The sequence below is a fragment of the Saccostrea cucullata genome, unplaced genomic scaffold (assembly GCF_032062105.1).
Source record: "Saccostrea cucullata isolate Sc308-1 unplaced genomic scaffold, CSIRO_AGI_Scuc_v1 ctg8, whole genome shotgun sequence".
NCBI lineage: Eukaryota > Metazoa > Mollusca > Bivalvia > Ostreida > Ostreidae > Saccostrea > Saccostrea cuccullata.
The window spans coordinates 1,104,533-1,117,818 of NW_026940997.1; the positions used below are offsets into that span (position 1 = coordinate 1,104,533).

The 13,286-nt window shown below is 31.4% G+C and overlaps 1 protein-coding gene across 1 annotated transcript; it reads left to right on the forward strand.

Moving 5' to 3' along the window:
• The first annotated feature begins 159 nt into the window (after window positions 1–159).
• LOC134256881 (serine/threonine-protein kinase ULK3-like) lies at window positions 160–12,461 on the forward strand. The gene is made up of 13 exons (XM_062739558.1): window positions 160–333; window positions 1,279–1,419; window positions 1,850–1,970; window positions 3,272–3,376; window positions 3,793–3,936; window positions 6,460–6,542; window positions 6,680–6,835; window positions 7,269–7,374; window positions 8,341–8,499; window positions 8,603–8,670; window positions 8,806–8,881; window positions 9,501–9,659; window positions 12,045–12,461. The coding sequence occupies exons 1-13, from the start codon at window positions 199–201 to the stop codon at window positions 12,062–12,064; spliced, it is 1,473 nt and encodes a 490-aa protein (XP_062595542.1). The 5' UTR covers window positions 160–198; the 3' UTR covers window positions 12,065–12,461.
• The last annotated feature ends 825 nt before the right edge of the window (window positions 12,462–13,286 follow it).

Sequence of the window (13,286 nt, forward strand, 5' to 3'; positions counted from 1 at the left end):
AGCACGTTTTAATTATTTGGTCATACATGCACAAAGCAGCACAATTTGTAATAAATGTGTATATGAGTTTCGTGAACTTCATTTACTAAAGAAATATCAAATTATTTTTAGCACATATGCTGTTCCATAATTATTACAGAAAACCGGAAGTTAAAGTGCTCGTTCTTCAACGTAGAGAGGTAGAAAAATGACAACGCTATGTCTCGGCCAACTTCGGGAAGACCAACAACTGCAAAAACTGTACCCGTAGTAGTTCCAAAGCTTTCTGGATACGTGTTTTCCGAAAAATTAGGAAGTGGTACTTATGCTACAGTTTACAAAGCTTATAGAAAGGTGCGATTTGTTTTGTGTATTGGTCAGGTCGATATGTCGTTTATGTCAGGTGATACTGACTAGTGGGCATCTTTTTCGTCTGCTAGAATTTTATTTCAGAATTGAAACAAAGGTGCTTGAATGATTAACAATAGATGAACTGATGAATGGAGAACATTTATCAATATCTGATTTTTTTCTTTGCTAATAAACTTAAAAGAAAATGGAACATAAAGCTCGTGTATCACAAACTAAATATTTATAATATACTTCTGACTCAATATATATATACAATTCATTTAAGGCCATCCTTAAAAAATTTATTTCCAGCGCCTGAAGGGTTTCAGACACATGAAAATATTTTTTTTTTAAATTGCAGATAATTTTTTTATTAAAATCTCAGTAAACAGTAAATACATTTTCTGATTTTAAAAAAATAACCATCAACAAAAAAAGTGAATTTTCAAATATCTATATTTCAGTGTTTTGTATCTGCATGTGATACATGTAATGGGCAAGAAAATTGATTAAATAAAACACACAATCTTTCCTACTTTTGGTCAATAAATTTTTTTCAGGAGGTGGGCATTTCAATGAGGTGGGAGGCAATTCCAAACAAACTATAATTTTATTTTGGCCTAACATTAGATTATCAGATTATTTCCAGCGGATGTCATACATGCATATTTTTTATCTGTTAACGATATCTGTCTTCTTCTTTTGTATTCTCCTCACTTTTCATTAAATAACCTAAAGTGAATTTCAAATATCTATTTTCCCATTTACTCTCCCTCTGACCTCTTGTGCATGCGACACACACTCTTTCCACCTCATTAGAATCAGAATGGAATATCAATTTTAACAGAGAAATGATCCACTTACTTTCCTTTTACTAAAGTAAATATCATACCCAGCCATTGTAAATACACAAAATTCTATAATATTCTATTTATCATATCATTTCAGAGTGAATGCAGACAAGTAGTAGCTATAAAATGTGTTATGAAAAGTTCATTAAATAAAGCATCTACTGAAAATCTCCTGACTGAGATAGAGCTACTGAAGAAGTTAAAGCATGAAAACATTGTCAGACTTGAGGATTTCCAGGTAAATAGACTCATATATTAATGATAAAACATATATAAAGTGTTGTCATTTTCTAGATTATTAAATTGAACTATATACAGTGTACTTATTTTTTATTAATATGTTGTTTAATCAACATATGCATTCTTCATTTTTTTCTTTTACAATTAATGTTTTTATACTTAAAGCCAATACTAAGTATTTAGAATATAAAATTAACTGCTGTTCCCCTCAGTGAATAAAAAAAATACTATTTTATAGAAATCACAAAGTGACAGTACATATATAAAACAGTAAATTCAATAAACTGACAGGATATGAAACAAGTGATTATAAGATAAAATAAGGAGCAAAAAATAGAGTGAAGGATGAGTATATAATTTACTATAATACAATAAATGCCATGGGATTTCCCCCATTTTTTAATGCCAATATAACACTCCTTTTTCAGTGGGATGACCAGTACATTTATCTTATCATGGAGTACTGTAGTGGAGGAGATCTTTCAAACTTCATCCGATCAAAAAGAACTTTACCAGAAAATATTCTCAAAAGATTTTTACAGCAGATAGGTATGCATATATGAGGGTTAATCCAAAAGTAATGTCACTGTGTCAATATCTTTAATATTTGACGTCATTTTATCAAATATAACATACTGTATACAGGGAAATTTTCGCCCCCGTTTTATTTTCGCCCCATTCGCCCTCGTTGGAAGTGGGCGAATTTAAAACATTATATTTTAAGTAACAGTATAATATCTTAAACAAATATCTTTTTGGGTGAATTTAAAACGGGGCTAAACTTGTTTCCGAATGTGAAAGGGCGAAAATAACCCTGTATACAGTACCAAAAGATGCATAAAAATAAATCTAATCAAAATTGAAAATTTCCTTTAATGATGTTTATTTGAATTAATTTTATAGACGTTTGAAATATTAAACGTAAGGGGTGTCGCTGCGTCACAATAAACATGTTTTAAGTTGTGTAAATTGTTAGAATTAAAAAAGACAAACACATTAAAAAGCATCAAAAAAACATCTAATCTTCCAATATTTTAAAAGACAAAATTTTACGACATTTTTTGTCTTAAGCAAAATAAAGTGACGTCATTGCTTTTTGATCATAAACATAGTTCAACATGGATTGAACAAAAGAAATGTCTATGGAGAAAAACCACTGAAACGATCTGTAATGCGTTTTTGCTTCAAAATGAGGAAATCGCCCGTAGAAACAGTTACGATGAGAAGTATATCATTCGATATTTTGAGAAGTATACATCATTTCAATTTGATTTTTTCAGGACTGATTTGTAATATATATAGCTTTGAACAATTATAATTTCGTTAATTTACGTTGACTAGTAGCATTTTTAACGAAGTTGTGGCATTACTTTTGGATCAACCCTTGTATATGCATCTACATATTCAAGTACATGCAGATGGTCTATGAAAATAAACATAAACAGTTCTTATTTAACGGTTGAAAATGTTTAACATTATATTTTAAGATAAACAAACTCGATATTAAATTCCTTGTTGTTTGCAGAAGAAATCACAAGTAAATACTGGTACCTTTTATTTTACAAATACCAGGTACCTGTATTAATAATTTTTACACCAAAGAGCTGTATTTTTTAGATTACCGGTATATTTTGTTGTGAAAATGAGGCATTAAATTGAATGATATATAGTTGTGTGTGTCTGCATTTTTAAAATTTATTTTTTTGCATGTTTACACATTAAGAAAATCTGTTTATTGTAATATTTGATCAAAAGAAGGAGTTGTGACTCATGAAATATGGTATTTTATACATGTAATACCGGTGCATGTAGTTTATATTTAAACAAGATGACATATTTGTTTCTTTTAGCAAAAGCCATGCAGTACCTGTATGAATTTAACATAGCACACATGGACCTTAAACCCCAGAATATACTATTAACATCTCACTTGAATCCAACTGTTAAAATTGGAGGTAATTATATGAAGATAAATATTATTTGCGATACACATTAAACTAATCAAAAGATAGTTTTCAACAGATGTAAATTTAAATCTAGCAAGAGTTATATCCCACTGGTGCCATATTGAAGGTCAACATGCTTAGATTCCTAAAATCATAATTCCACCAATTTTAATTTGTCATACCTGACCACTGGAATTGTAAAAAACTGATCTACATAACTTTATATGGATCTCCAACTTTTATGTATAAATGCATGCAGAGCGGATGTCCAAGATGGCACCAAGGGGAATAACTTTGAAGAAAATATGTCACACAAAAGTTTTTACTCAGAAACACACAAAAAAACACCAAAAAATATAAATACTTCCTTTCAGAAATAATAAATTTACTGTCTTACATCAGAAATTAACTTGATTACCTTTCAGATTTTGGTTTTTCCAAACACTTGTTCCAAGGAGATGAGCTGCATACTTTGAGAGGGTCTCCATTATACATGGCTCCTGAGATTATCTGTAAAGGCAAATATGATTCCCGAGTTGATCTCTGGTCCATTGGAGTAATTATATATGGTATGTATGATGATAGTTTGTAGATGCTACTGTAAAAACTATCACAAATAAGGAGCATATTAAACATTGACTATATAAATTACTTGAAAAAATCATATCTTAATAGCAAGAATTTCCAACAAAAAATTTTAATACACATGCACATCTAAATAAGAATAAATTTCATGCCATTGAAACCTGGAGGAGAGAGGGTTGCACAGATTTTGATGTTTTTCATACAATATTGTTAGAATTGAAAAATATGGGTCATGGAATTCATATCTGCATCTTAGATTCAGCTAAGAAAATGTTCAATTTAGATTTATATGAAGGACAAATGGTATATATTGCTCCTGTTCTTTTATGCTTTGTTTGATTCTTTGGGCAACATGCATACATGTACTGCCAAATCGGGATCATGTTAATCTTTTTATACGCCCGTCTTAAGACGGGACGTATTATGTTATAGGCTTTTCCGTCCGTCTGATGAAAAATTCGTGTCCGGCTCATAACTTCAATACTATTAGGCCTAGGATTATCAAACTTTGTCAACTGATACTTCTTTGACGGTGTGTCGCGAACAAAAAGCATTTAGACCTTTATAAAGATGCTATGGCCAAATATGGAAAAATCCTGTTCGGCTTTAAGTAGAAAACTATTAGACCTAGAGCTATCAAACTTGGCAAAAGTATACATCTAAGGTAGAAGGTGTGTCGCGACCTATTTCAAGGTCACTGTGACCTTTAATTTTAGTGAAATTTTTAAAAAACTAAGTTTTTTAAATTTTAAATTTCATAATCCTAAAAATGTAAAAAATAGAGTTGTATCCTTATATTAAATCAAGTAAAAACTTATTTTTTTCATCATATACTTTACTGTAATCTTAAACAAATTTCAATGTTAATGAGAGGAATTCAGTTTGTCCCATGGGCATAATTATCAAGCACTGGTCAAGAAGAATTTTGATAGCAGAAAGTTGCATGTCAAATTAGAGAGAAATTAATGAGTTTAGTGTGAGGAGGTAACTAGTAGAGCATTGTTGTTATCTATATCCCCTGGGTATTGGGCAAATGGACAGCCAGCCTAGCTGTTAGATTAAAAATAGCTCTTGTTGGCTAGCCTAAGTTTTAAAATGAATCTGATGAAAAGTAATTCAAACTTATTTAATATTGCTTAATAAACTAAAATGATAATATATATTATAATTAATTAAAAATAATTTTATAGTGGGGTTACACATTTACTTGTCCGTATGAATTTAAGCATAAAACCTGTCTGGCATTAAATCTAAAAAGAAATCATGAAGTATTTTATATGTTTTAAAAGTGTTTTAGGATAAAAAGTGCTGATCCATTAATATTTAGGGAGTAATGAGTAGACAAGCATCCAGCCAAAGATTAATTAATTAGTTCAATGTAGGAAGGTTATCTGATCAAGCACTGCCTTATCTGTATCCTTTGGGGATTAAACAGAAGAACTGCTGGTCAGTTTATAGCATATGTCATTTGATGGCCAGCCTTTGTAACAAAATTAATTTGGCATAGATTCAAAGTTGTTCAGACTAATTTGATATTGTTTATTATGATGCCAGCATTTGACAAAGTCTAACACAAACAGTATAGAAATCTATCAGTTATGTATTAATATTTGTTATAATTATGCCTACAGCACAGGGGATTGATAAAGAAATATTTTTTTTAAAAATAGAAAAATCATGGAAATCTTAGAATCAAGGTTGACATATTTTCTTGCACTCTAAACTGTTAAAGATAATTGTGTAAAATGGTGTATCATGACTGATGGCGTGGCACTTTATTTTCATAGTTTGGTCTGTGTGTAGGAATTAAAGATCTATGAAAGGTTTTCTTTATTTAGATATAAAATCACAAATTTTCACTTTAAAGTTGTTGTTTAGTACATAAATTTCTTATACATGTACAGGTATGTGTATAGTCATGTAGTCTACATCTTGTAGAAGCTGTAAAATGTTACTGGTAAATTTATTTGAGGAAAAATTAGGTCTAAACCGAAATGCAGGAATGACAGTATGTAATTTATTCTAGTACATACTTCTGTAAAGCAAGAATTGTAGAAGAATCATAGGGTGATAATAAATTTTATCAGGGTCATTTTGCCAAGGTTAAGATCTCAGCAATTTCAGTAGAAAGTATTGTTGTCCTCAGTAACAAGGTATTTCAGGAATTTCAGAACTGCAGAATTTTATCATCAGATCATATAGAAATATTCAAATTTAAGTTACACATGTTAAAGGATGTTGATATTTATGTGCAGATTTATACGTAATATCCTTATTATCCCCTTGCCATGGAGTTGAATGGGATATGATAACACAATGTAGGGTGTGTGTCTGTGTGTGTCAGCATTGTACAAAATGGAAGTGACATCATTTTCATTCGGATCAATATGCTCTTTGTGAGGGGAAGTGCCACCTAGCAGTACTCTTGTTATCAAAGCTCTTGTAATGCTGCTTGGCTCTTATAAATTCTCAGATAAATTTTGTGTACTTGAACATCTTTTTTGTAGAATGCTTGTTTGGGAGAGCCCCATTTGCTTCAAGGACATTTAAAGAACTAGAAAATAAGATATGGGATTCTAAACCTGTTGAGGTTTGTTTCTACATTACATTTTAAAGAAGTTGTGACCCTTCTGATTGATTTGATCAATTGGTTTCTTTTTCATGTACAATTTATTGAGGTTTAAGAAAATGGAATTCCTTTAATTTTAAGGTTTAAAATATTTGTAGATTCCATATGGCGTTAACATATCTGACAGTTGCAGAGACTTGATTCTGAGATTACTGAAGAGAAATCCAGAAGAAAGGATAACATTTGAGGAATTTTTCTCACATCCATTTGTAGATCTAGAACACTGTGCTTCCAATGAGAGCTTATCAAAAGCAGTGAGTAGTGTGATGATGGTGTAAATTTCAATACATGTACTCTGTAGTTTATGACAGAAAAGGTCCCCTGTAATTTATGACAGAAACTGTTCTTGATGGTTTAGATCACATATATGAAAGGACTTGCATTCCTCACCACACAGATATATTACATGTATATCTTTTAATGTTAACATCATGTTGTTACAGTACAGTAATGTCAGAGTAATGGCACTTAGATTTCATTGGAAAGTGAAACAAATTAAAACAAAGAAGTTCAGAAAATATATCATTAAAAATTCAACTGTTTTATAACCTGCAAATCCTAGATCATCACCCGAGGAAGTTATAATGACAGGTTGATTTTAATACTTTGTGGCTATAGCTCTCCACCACATTTTAATTGTATAATCACCATTTCTACAGTGTAGATTCACTTTTATATTAATTGCAGGTTAATATTGTTGCTAATGCAGTGAAAAAAGATCAAAATGGAGAGTACAAAGAGGCCATAAAACTGTACTGTGATTCTTTAGAGTACTTTGTTCCTGCTATTCGCTGTAAGTCTTGACTAACAATCATTATTATACTTCTGTTAAAATGTTTCCTATATAAAGTTAAGAAGGTAAAAAGCTATCTTTGATAGTCTACGCATAGCAAAGCTATACCCCGGGGTATAGTTTTTGCTATCCACCCTCGGAAAATGTTCATGCAATTTTTGCCACCAATTATGATTTCCAGCGATAAATCTATTGACTGATGATGTCATTATGACGTCAGTAGCATTTTGACGTCATCATAATGTCAGATTATTCTTGTAGTATTATCTTACTCAAAAAAAAAAATTCAAACCTCAAAAATTGTATTATACATCAGTATAATAAAACATTTATCCAATGGTTGTGAGTGGGATAGCTCTTTCATCAAACCCTTGACAGGAACTTTTCCCCTCGGGGAATAGTTCCCTGTCGCGGGTTTGATAAAAGAGATATCCCACTCACAACCATTGGATAAGTGTATACTATACATGTAACTGAAAATAAAATTTGATTATTTAGAATCCTTTAAAGGAGGTTAGACAAAGATCTGAATATTTTCTCAAATTTTATTTATAATATCATGACTTATATGCTCCTATATATTTAAATATATAGTAAAATATTTTTTTATTTGGAAATTATTGAAACTAAGAATTTCAGGACGTGTTTGATTGACGCATCCTTGCACTTTCACAAAGTAAATTTTATCCATAATACTTAAAAAAAGTAGAATCTCTGTTGTGTATTAATAAAAAATATTAAAACTATAATCCAGAAAATTCAGAGTAGAAATGTGAGTAAGCAAAACCAACTCACCAGTATTTTCAGTCTGTGCTCAGTGATGTGTTCAGAGTTTAACAAATCAACACACCCAGTGAAACATTAATTTTTTATTTTTAAATTGGGCATGAAATCTGTTATTGCCAAGTCTGTATGTTTAAGCCCCTTTGATGATAGTGATAATTTCAAAAGAAATCTTTTAATCAGTTGAAAAAGATGAGAAAAAGAAGGAGGCCATACGAGTAAAAGTGAAGGATTACATGAATAGAGCGGAGGAACTGAAGAAACTGATGAAGCCAAAGAGACCCCCTCCTCCTTTTAATGGGGTCAAACGGTCCGTCTCAGAGGATCCCATGGAGGAACTCAGTAAGCATCTCAGTCTGATTTCTAAAAATAATGTGTCATAAAGGGAGGTAACTTTTGTAATGCCACTTCCGTTTCCCAACAAAAACGCCTGCTCTATTTGTAGTGGAACTGTGTAAAGATAATGAAGAATTAACAGCAGCCATAACACTGATAAAGGCAGCAGATACAGAGGTATGAGAGTCTTGATTTAATCAGAGGAAAGGTTTAATTTATTGTGCATACAAATCTGAAATTTCTTCATTTTGTGCTAGTTAAGTCTCTTACATTAAGATTTTTTTAAACGACTTCTTTTCTTTTTTTTTGCAGAATTCTCAAGAAAATTATGAACAAGCACTGAAACATTATGAATTAGCATTATCAACATTCATCCAATACTTAAAAGGTAGATTGAAAAATTCTAATGCTAGTATATAATGCATCTGATATATTTACTAATACATGTACTGTAAACCAACTTTTATTTGTGTGTGAGAAAATTTCGTGAAGTTGTGAGAGCCTTGTCATCGCGAATATTTCTTGCTGCAAATCGGTCTTTAAAGTCTCTATGTCTACTAAAAAACAGATCCAAAAAAGACTTGATTGCAAATATTAATTGCTACGAACTAGATTGCCTCTGGCTAATTGCAAAATAAAGCTGTCATGAATGAAAGTTGGTTTTAAAACAGCATAATTACACTCAGATTACTCCTTTTGGGAACTGTCTTAACTTCTAGCAAGATACAGTCCAACATTATCATGAACATTTTACCTTAAATGGATGAAGTGCATGAATTTCTTAGCTGATGAATTATTTTGATGCTTGAATTTATCCTTCTGTAACTTAGGGGAAAACATAATTCAGGTTATCTAAGTCTCTAAGGTTATCACAGGTGCTGCATAAGTTACTTTTTGTTCATATATAGTTTAAATACCCAAGTACACTTTATTTTGAAATTGTCTTGCTGTGGTATTAGTCCTGTTTGGATAGCTTGATTTATCTAATTCCAATGATTGCATTTCAGAGGAGAAGCCTGGTCGTAGGAAAGACCTTATAGGTAAATTATCACATGGTTGGATGGATGAGGCAGAGAAAATCAAAACCTTTCTGTCTGTCCGTGAAATGAAAACCGAAGACACATCAGCCACAGAAGAGGAAAATGAAAAGAAGTTCTTTGACAATGGTAATTATAGATTTTACAAAATGTGATGTAATCTTAAGATAGGGCAAATCTGCAGCCCAACGCTAAAATTTAAGGGACTCCGATCCTCAGATAGGAAGGACAACTCTTTAATTTTTAATTTAATTCAAAAAGTCTCAAAACGAAGCTTGATAATTAAATCTTTTCATGCAATAATTTTCATTATATACATCTTAATGTGCGTCAAGGCTCTTGGAAGTTCTCAGAAAGGTCTCATTAAAAGTCGAAATTTTTACCCCATAAAAGCATTTTAAAATTACATATATCAAGAAATTGATGTTAATTTTAATCTAACCATAGATACCCATGTTTATTAATATATGATATGAAATTAGAAGTGATTTATGGTGCTTTGCAATGACCAGAGAATCTTTATACACTTTGCATTGTAAAATGATCGAAGAAAAATTATAAAAGAAATTAAAGTACATAATATGTTGAAAAATTGTGGAATTTCTACAAAAGCCTGGATACCTATGATTTTTATTTTTAAAATGTGTTAATTGATCAGATTTGAATTGGAAAATGCTAAGCAGGTGTTTTTATTCGCAATCCATGAAAATATATTTGAGATTTACCAATTTTCTCTATATAATATATGATAAACTTGAAAGATGAAGTTTGAAGAAATATTGTGGGTAAAACATGTTACTTTGAAAATTCAGAGACATTTTTGTGAGCATTTTCAATTATTCAATGCTTGATTTTCAGAACCTGAGGATCGGAGTACCTTAAATGGCAGCAATAAATCATTACATGCAGTTTAAACCATTCATTAACAATGTGTAAAATTTTTCAAATAAGTATGTAATTATATTACAAACCCTGTACATGTTTAATGTGAATTTAAATGCTTGATTTATTTATGGATTCATGTAACAAACTAGAGGTATTGTGAGCAATGAGCTCACTAAATCATACCCCCCCCCCCCCCCAGCCTCCCACATGAATATGATGGCAGTGTCCATGTTTTGTTATGGGAAACCCAAAATATGTGTCCGATCAAAAAGTAAAATAAGAGGTGAATAGTGGCAATATGTATTAAAAATTCTGTGAAAGTCTCATCAAATTTCATTCAATGGTATGAGAGGAGTAGCGGATAAGAGGTGTATGAGAGAACTTGTGGATAAGAGGTGGGTACCCCAAAGCGTAACAGACAGACGGACGGACAGATATACTGATTACTACAACTGTATATACCCTCCGGCTTTTCAAGCTGGGGGTATAATAAAGGCTCGATCAAAATATTTGAAACAGTTCTTAAAAATAATAACTAGGCAAAACTCCTCTGCAGAGTTTGACCTGTTTCAATTCTTTTCAAATAATTGTCCTCTCCAGATACACTTGTGAGGATGCACCAGGTATGGGAAAAATCAAATTACATTGCAAATAAGTACTTGTTATTATACCCCATGCAACAAGTTGCGGGAGGTATAATGTTTTTGACAGGTCCATCAGTCAGTGTGTCGGTACATGTATTTTTTGTTGGCGCAACTTCTAATAAACCGCTGCACAGAATTTCGTCAAACTTTTTAACTTTGCAGATATTTAGTACACAATTTGTAGATGTGCATATTACCAGGAAATTCCGATTCCATTATTTTTCTGGGAATTTCGGCACTTTTCAACTTACATTTTTGGCCATACCTTGAATATAGAAATGAACAGATTGTCAGCACAACTTCTCAGTCATAAACTGCTGCACAGAATTTTGTCAAACTTTGCAGATATTTATACAATGTGTAGATGTGTATATTACCAGGAAACTGATATTCCTTTTTTTCTCAGCAATTTCAGCACTTCAAGTTTTGGGGGAGCTTGGGGTATAAGCTTGCTCACTTTTTCTTTCATTGACTTAAATCCAAGGAAATGTTTAAAGTAAGAGCTGAGACTCTAGATTATTTTTGACATTACTTCTTTGTTTGTGGATTGGGAAAAACTGTACATCTGAATATAAGTGCATTTAAATGCTAGAGGTACTGTGAGCAATGAGCTCACTAAATGATACCCCCGCCTCCCATATGAATACAATGGCAGTATCCATGTTTTGCTATGGGAAACCCAAAATATGTGTCTGATCTAAAAGTAAAATAGGAGGTGCACAATGGAATATGTAATAAAGATTCTGTGAGAGTTTCATCAATTTCATTCAGTGGTATGAGAGGAGTAGCAGATAAGAGATGGGTACCCCAAAGCATTACGGGGTTATGAAGCATTATTCAAAATAATCCCATGTTTCCCACTATCGTTGTTGCCTTGGCATACTATACTATCTAGACAGTAATTCCTTGAGAAACTGCTTTCTGAAAGCCACAATGAACTAATTTTTGTATTTCATGCATCATCTTTCTAGATTTGTTCTTTCAGAGAAGTGTGGCATACAGTAACTGCACTGATGGTAACATCAAGAGAGATTCTTTTTCATTCACTTCAGAAATGAAGAAACATTTTGTGAAGAAATTGAAAAAAAAATGGAGATTTAAAATAGAACTTTGTTGTATTTTTTGCATTTTACATTCATATTTAATATTGAAAGGTTTTAATCCTGATTTGTTGACTCTGTCTATTTGGATTTACTCTTGTGTGTTATAACTACATGTATATTCATATAGACTATTTGTCATACAAGTGCTTTTAAAAAGTTCTCATATTCCATTACTGATGATAAATTGTAAGTACGTAGACATTTTTATCAGCGTTTTAAGTACAAGATTTGATGTGTAAATTTGTATAATTATGTGTATGGCTGTGTTACCTTTGTATATGTATGTATTTCAAAATAATAACATAATTATTTGTTATTTATTAAATCTTGTTTTACATTTGTATGACATTTTTATTTATTATACATTAATTTAATCATGTGATATATCTTTTTAAAAGTGGTCTAGAACCAGACAAATTTATACCCGAAATAAGTGTCAGATAAAAAATTAAATAGGGGGTGCACAATGGCATTTATGTAATAAAGAGGTTTTGAAAGCATCATTAAATTTTATTCAGTGGTATAGGAGGAGTTGCATAAAAGAGATGGGTACCCATCAACATTAAAGAAAGAAAAATGTATCCATGTTTTGCTATGGGGAACCCAAAATATGTGTCGGATCAAAAAGTGTAGCAAAGATTCTATGAAAGTCTCATTAAATTTCATTCAGTGTTATAAGAGTAGTTGTGGATAAGAAATTACCCCAACGGGTAACGGACAATTTACACTGTCAGGGACCGAGAATTACATGAGGCTAGGATGGAAAATAACGTTTGTTTTACATAGCTCGTACATAGGTACACTAGTAGCTTATATCTCTAGCAAAGAAGGAAAACCTAATGATGTTTTAGTCGCAGATTTGCTTAATGCAGCCTATGATAAATACATGTATTGAAAAAAATATAATTATACATCTATCAGGTATTATATGGAAATTGATTAAATTTTGGGACATTAAAGAATGTGAATTCATCAAATGACACAGTGCAACCCAACCTGAAGAAAGATCGACGGTCTCGTCAGATCGTTAAAATTGACAACTTGCCAGGTATTTAATTTGCATTTCCGAAAAATTTCCTATATCTATAAATAGAACTGAAATTTTATTACACATTAGAAATTAA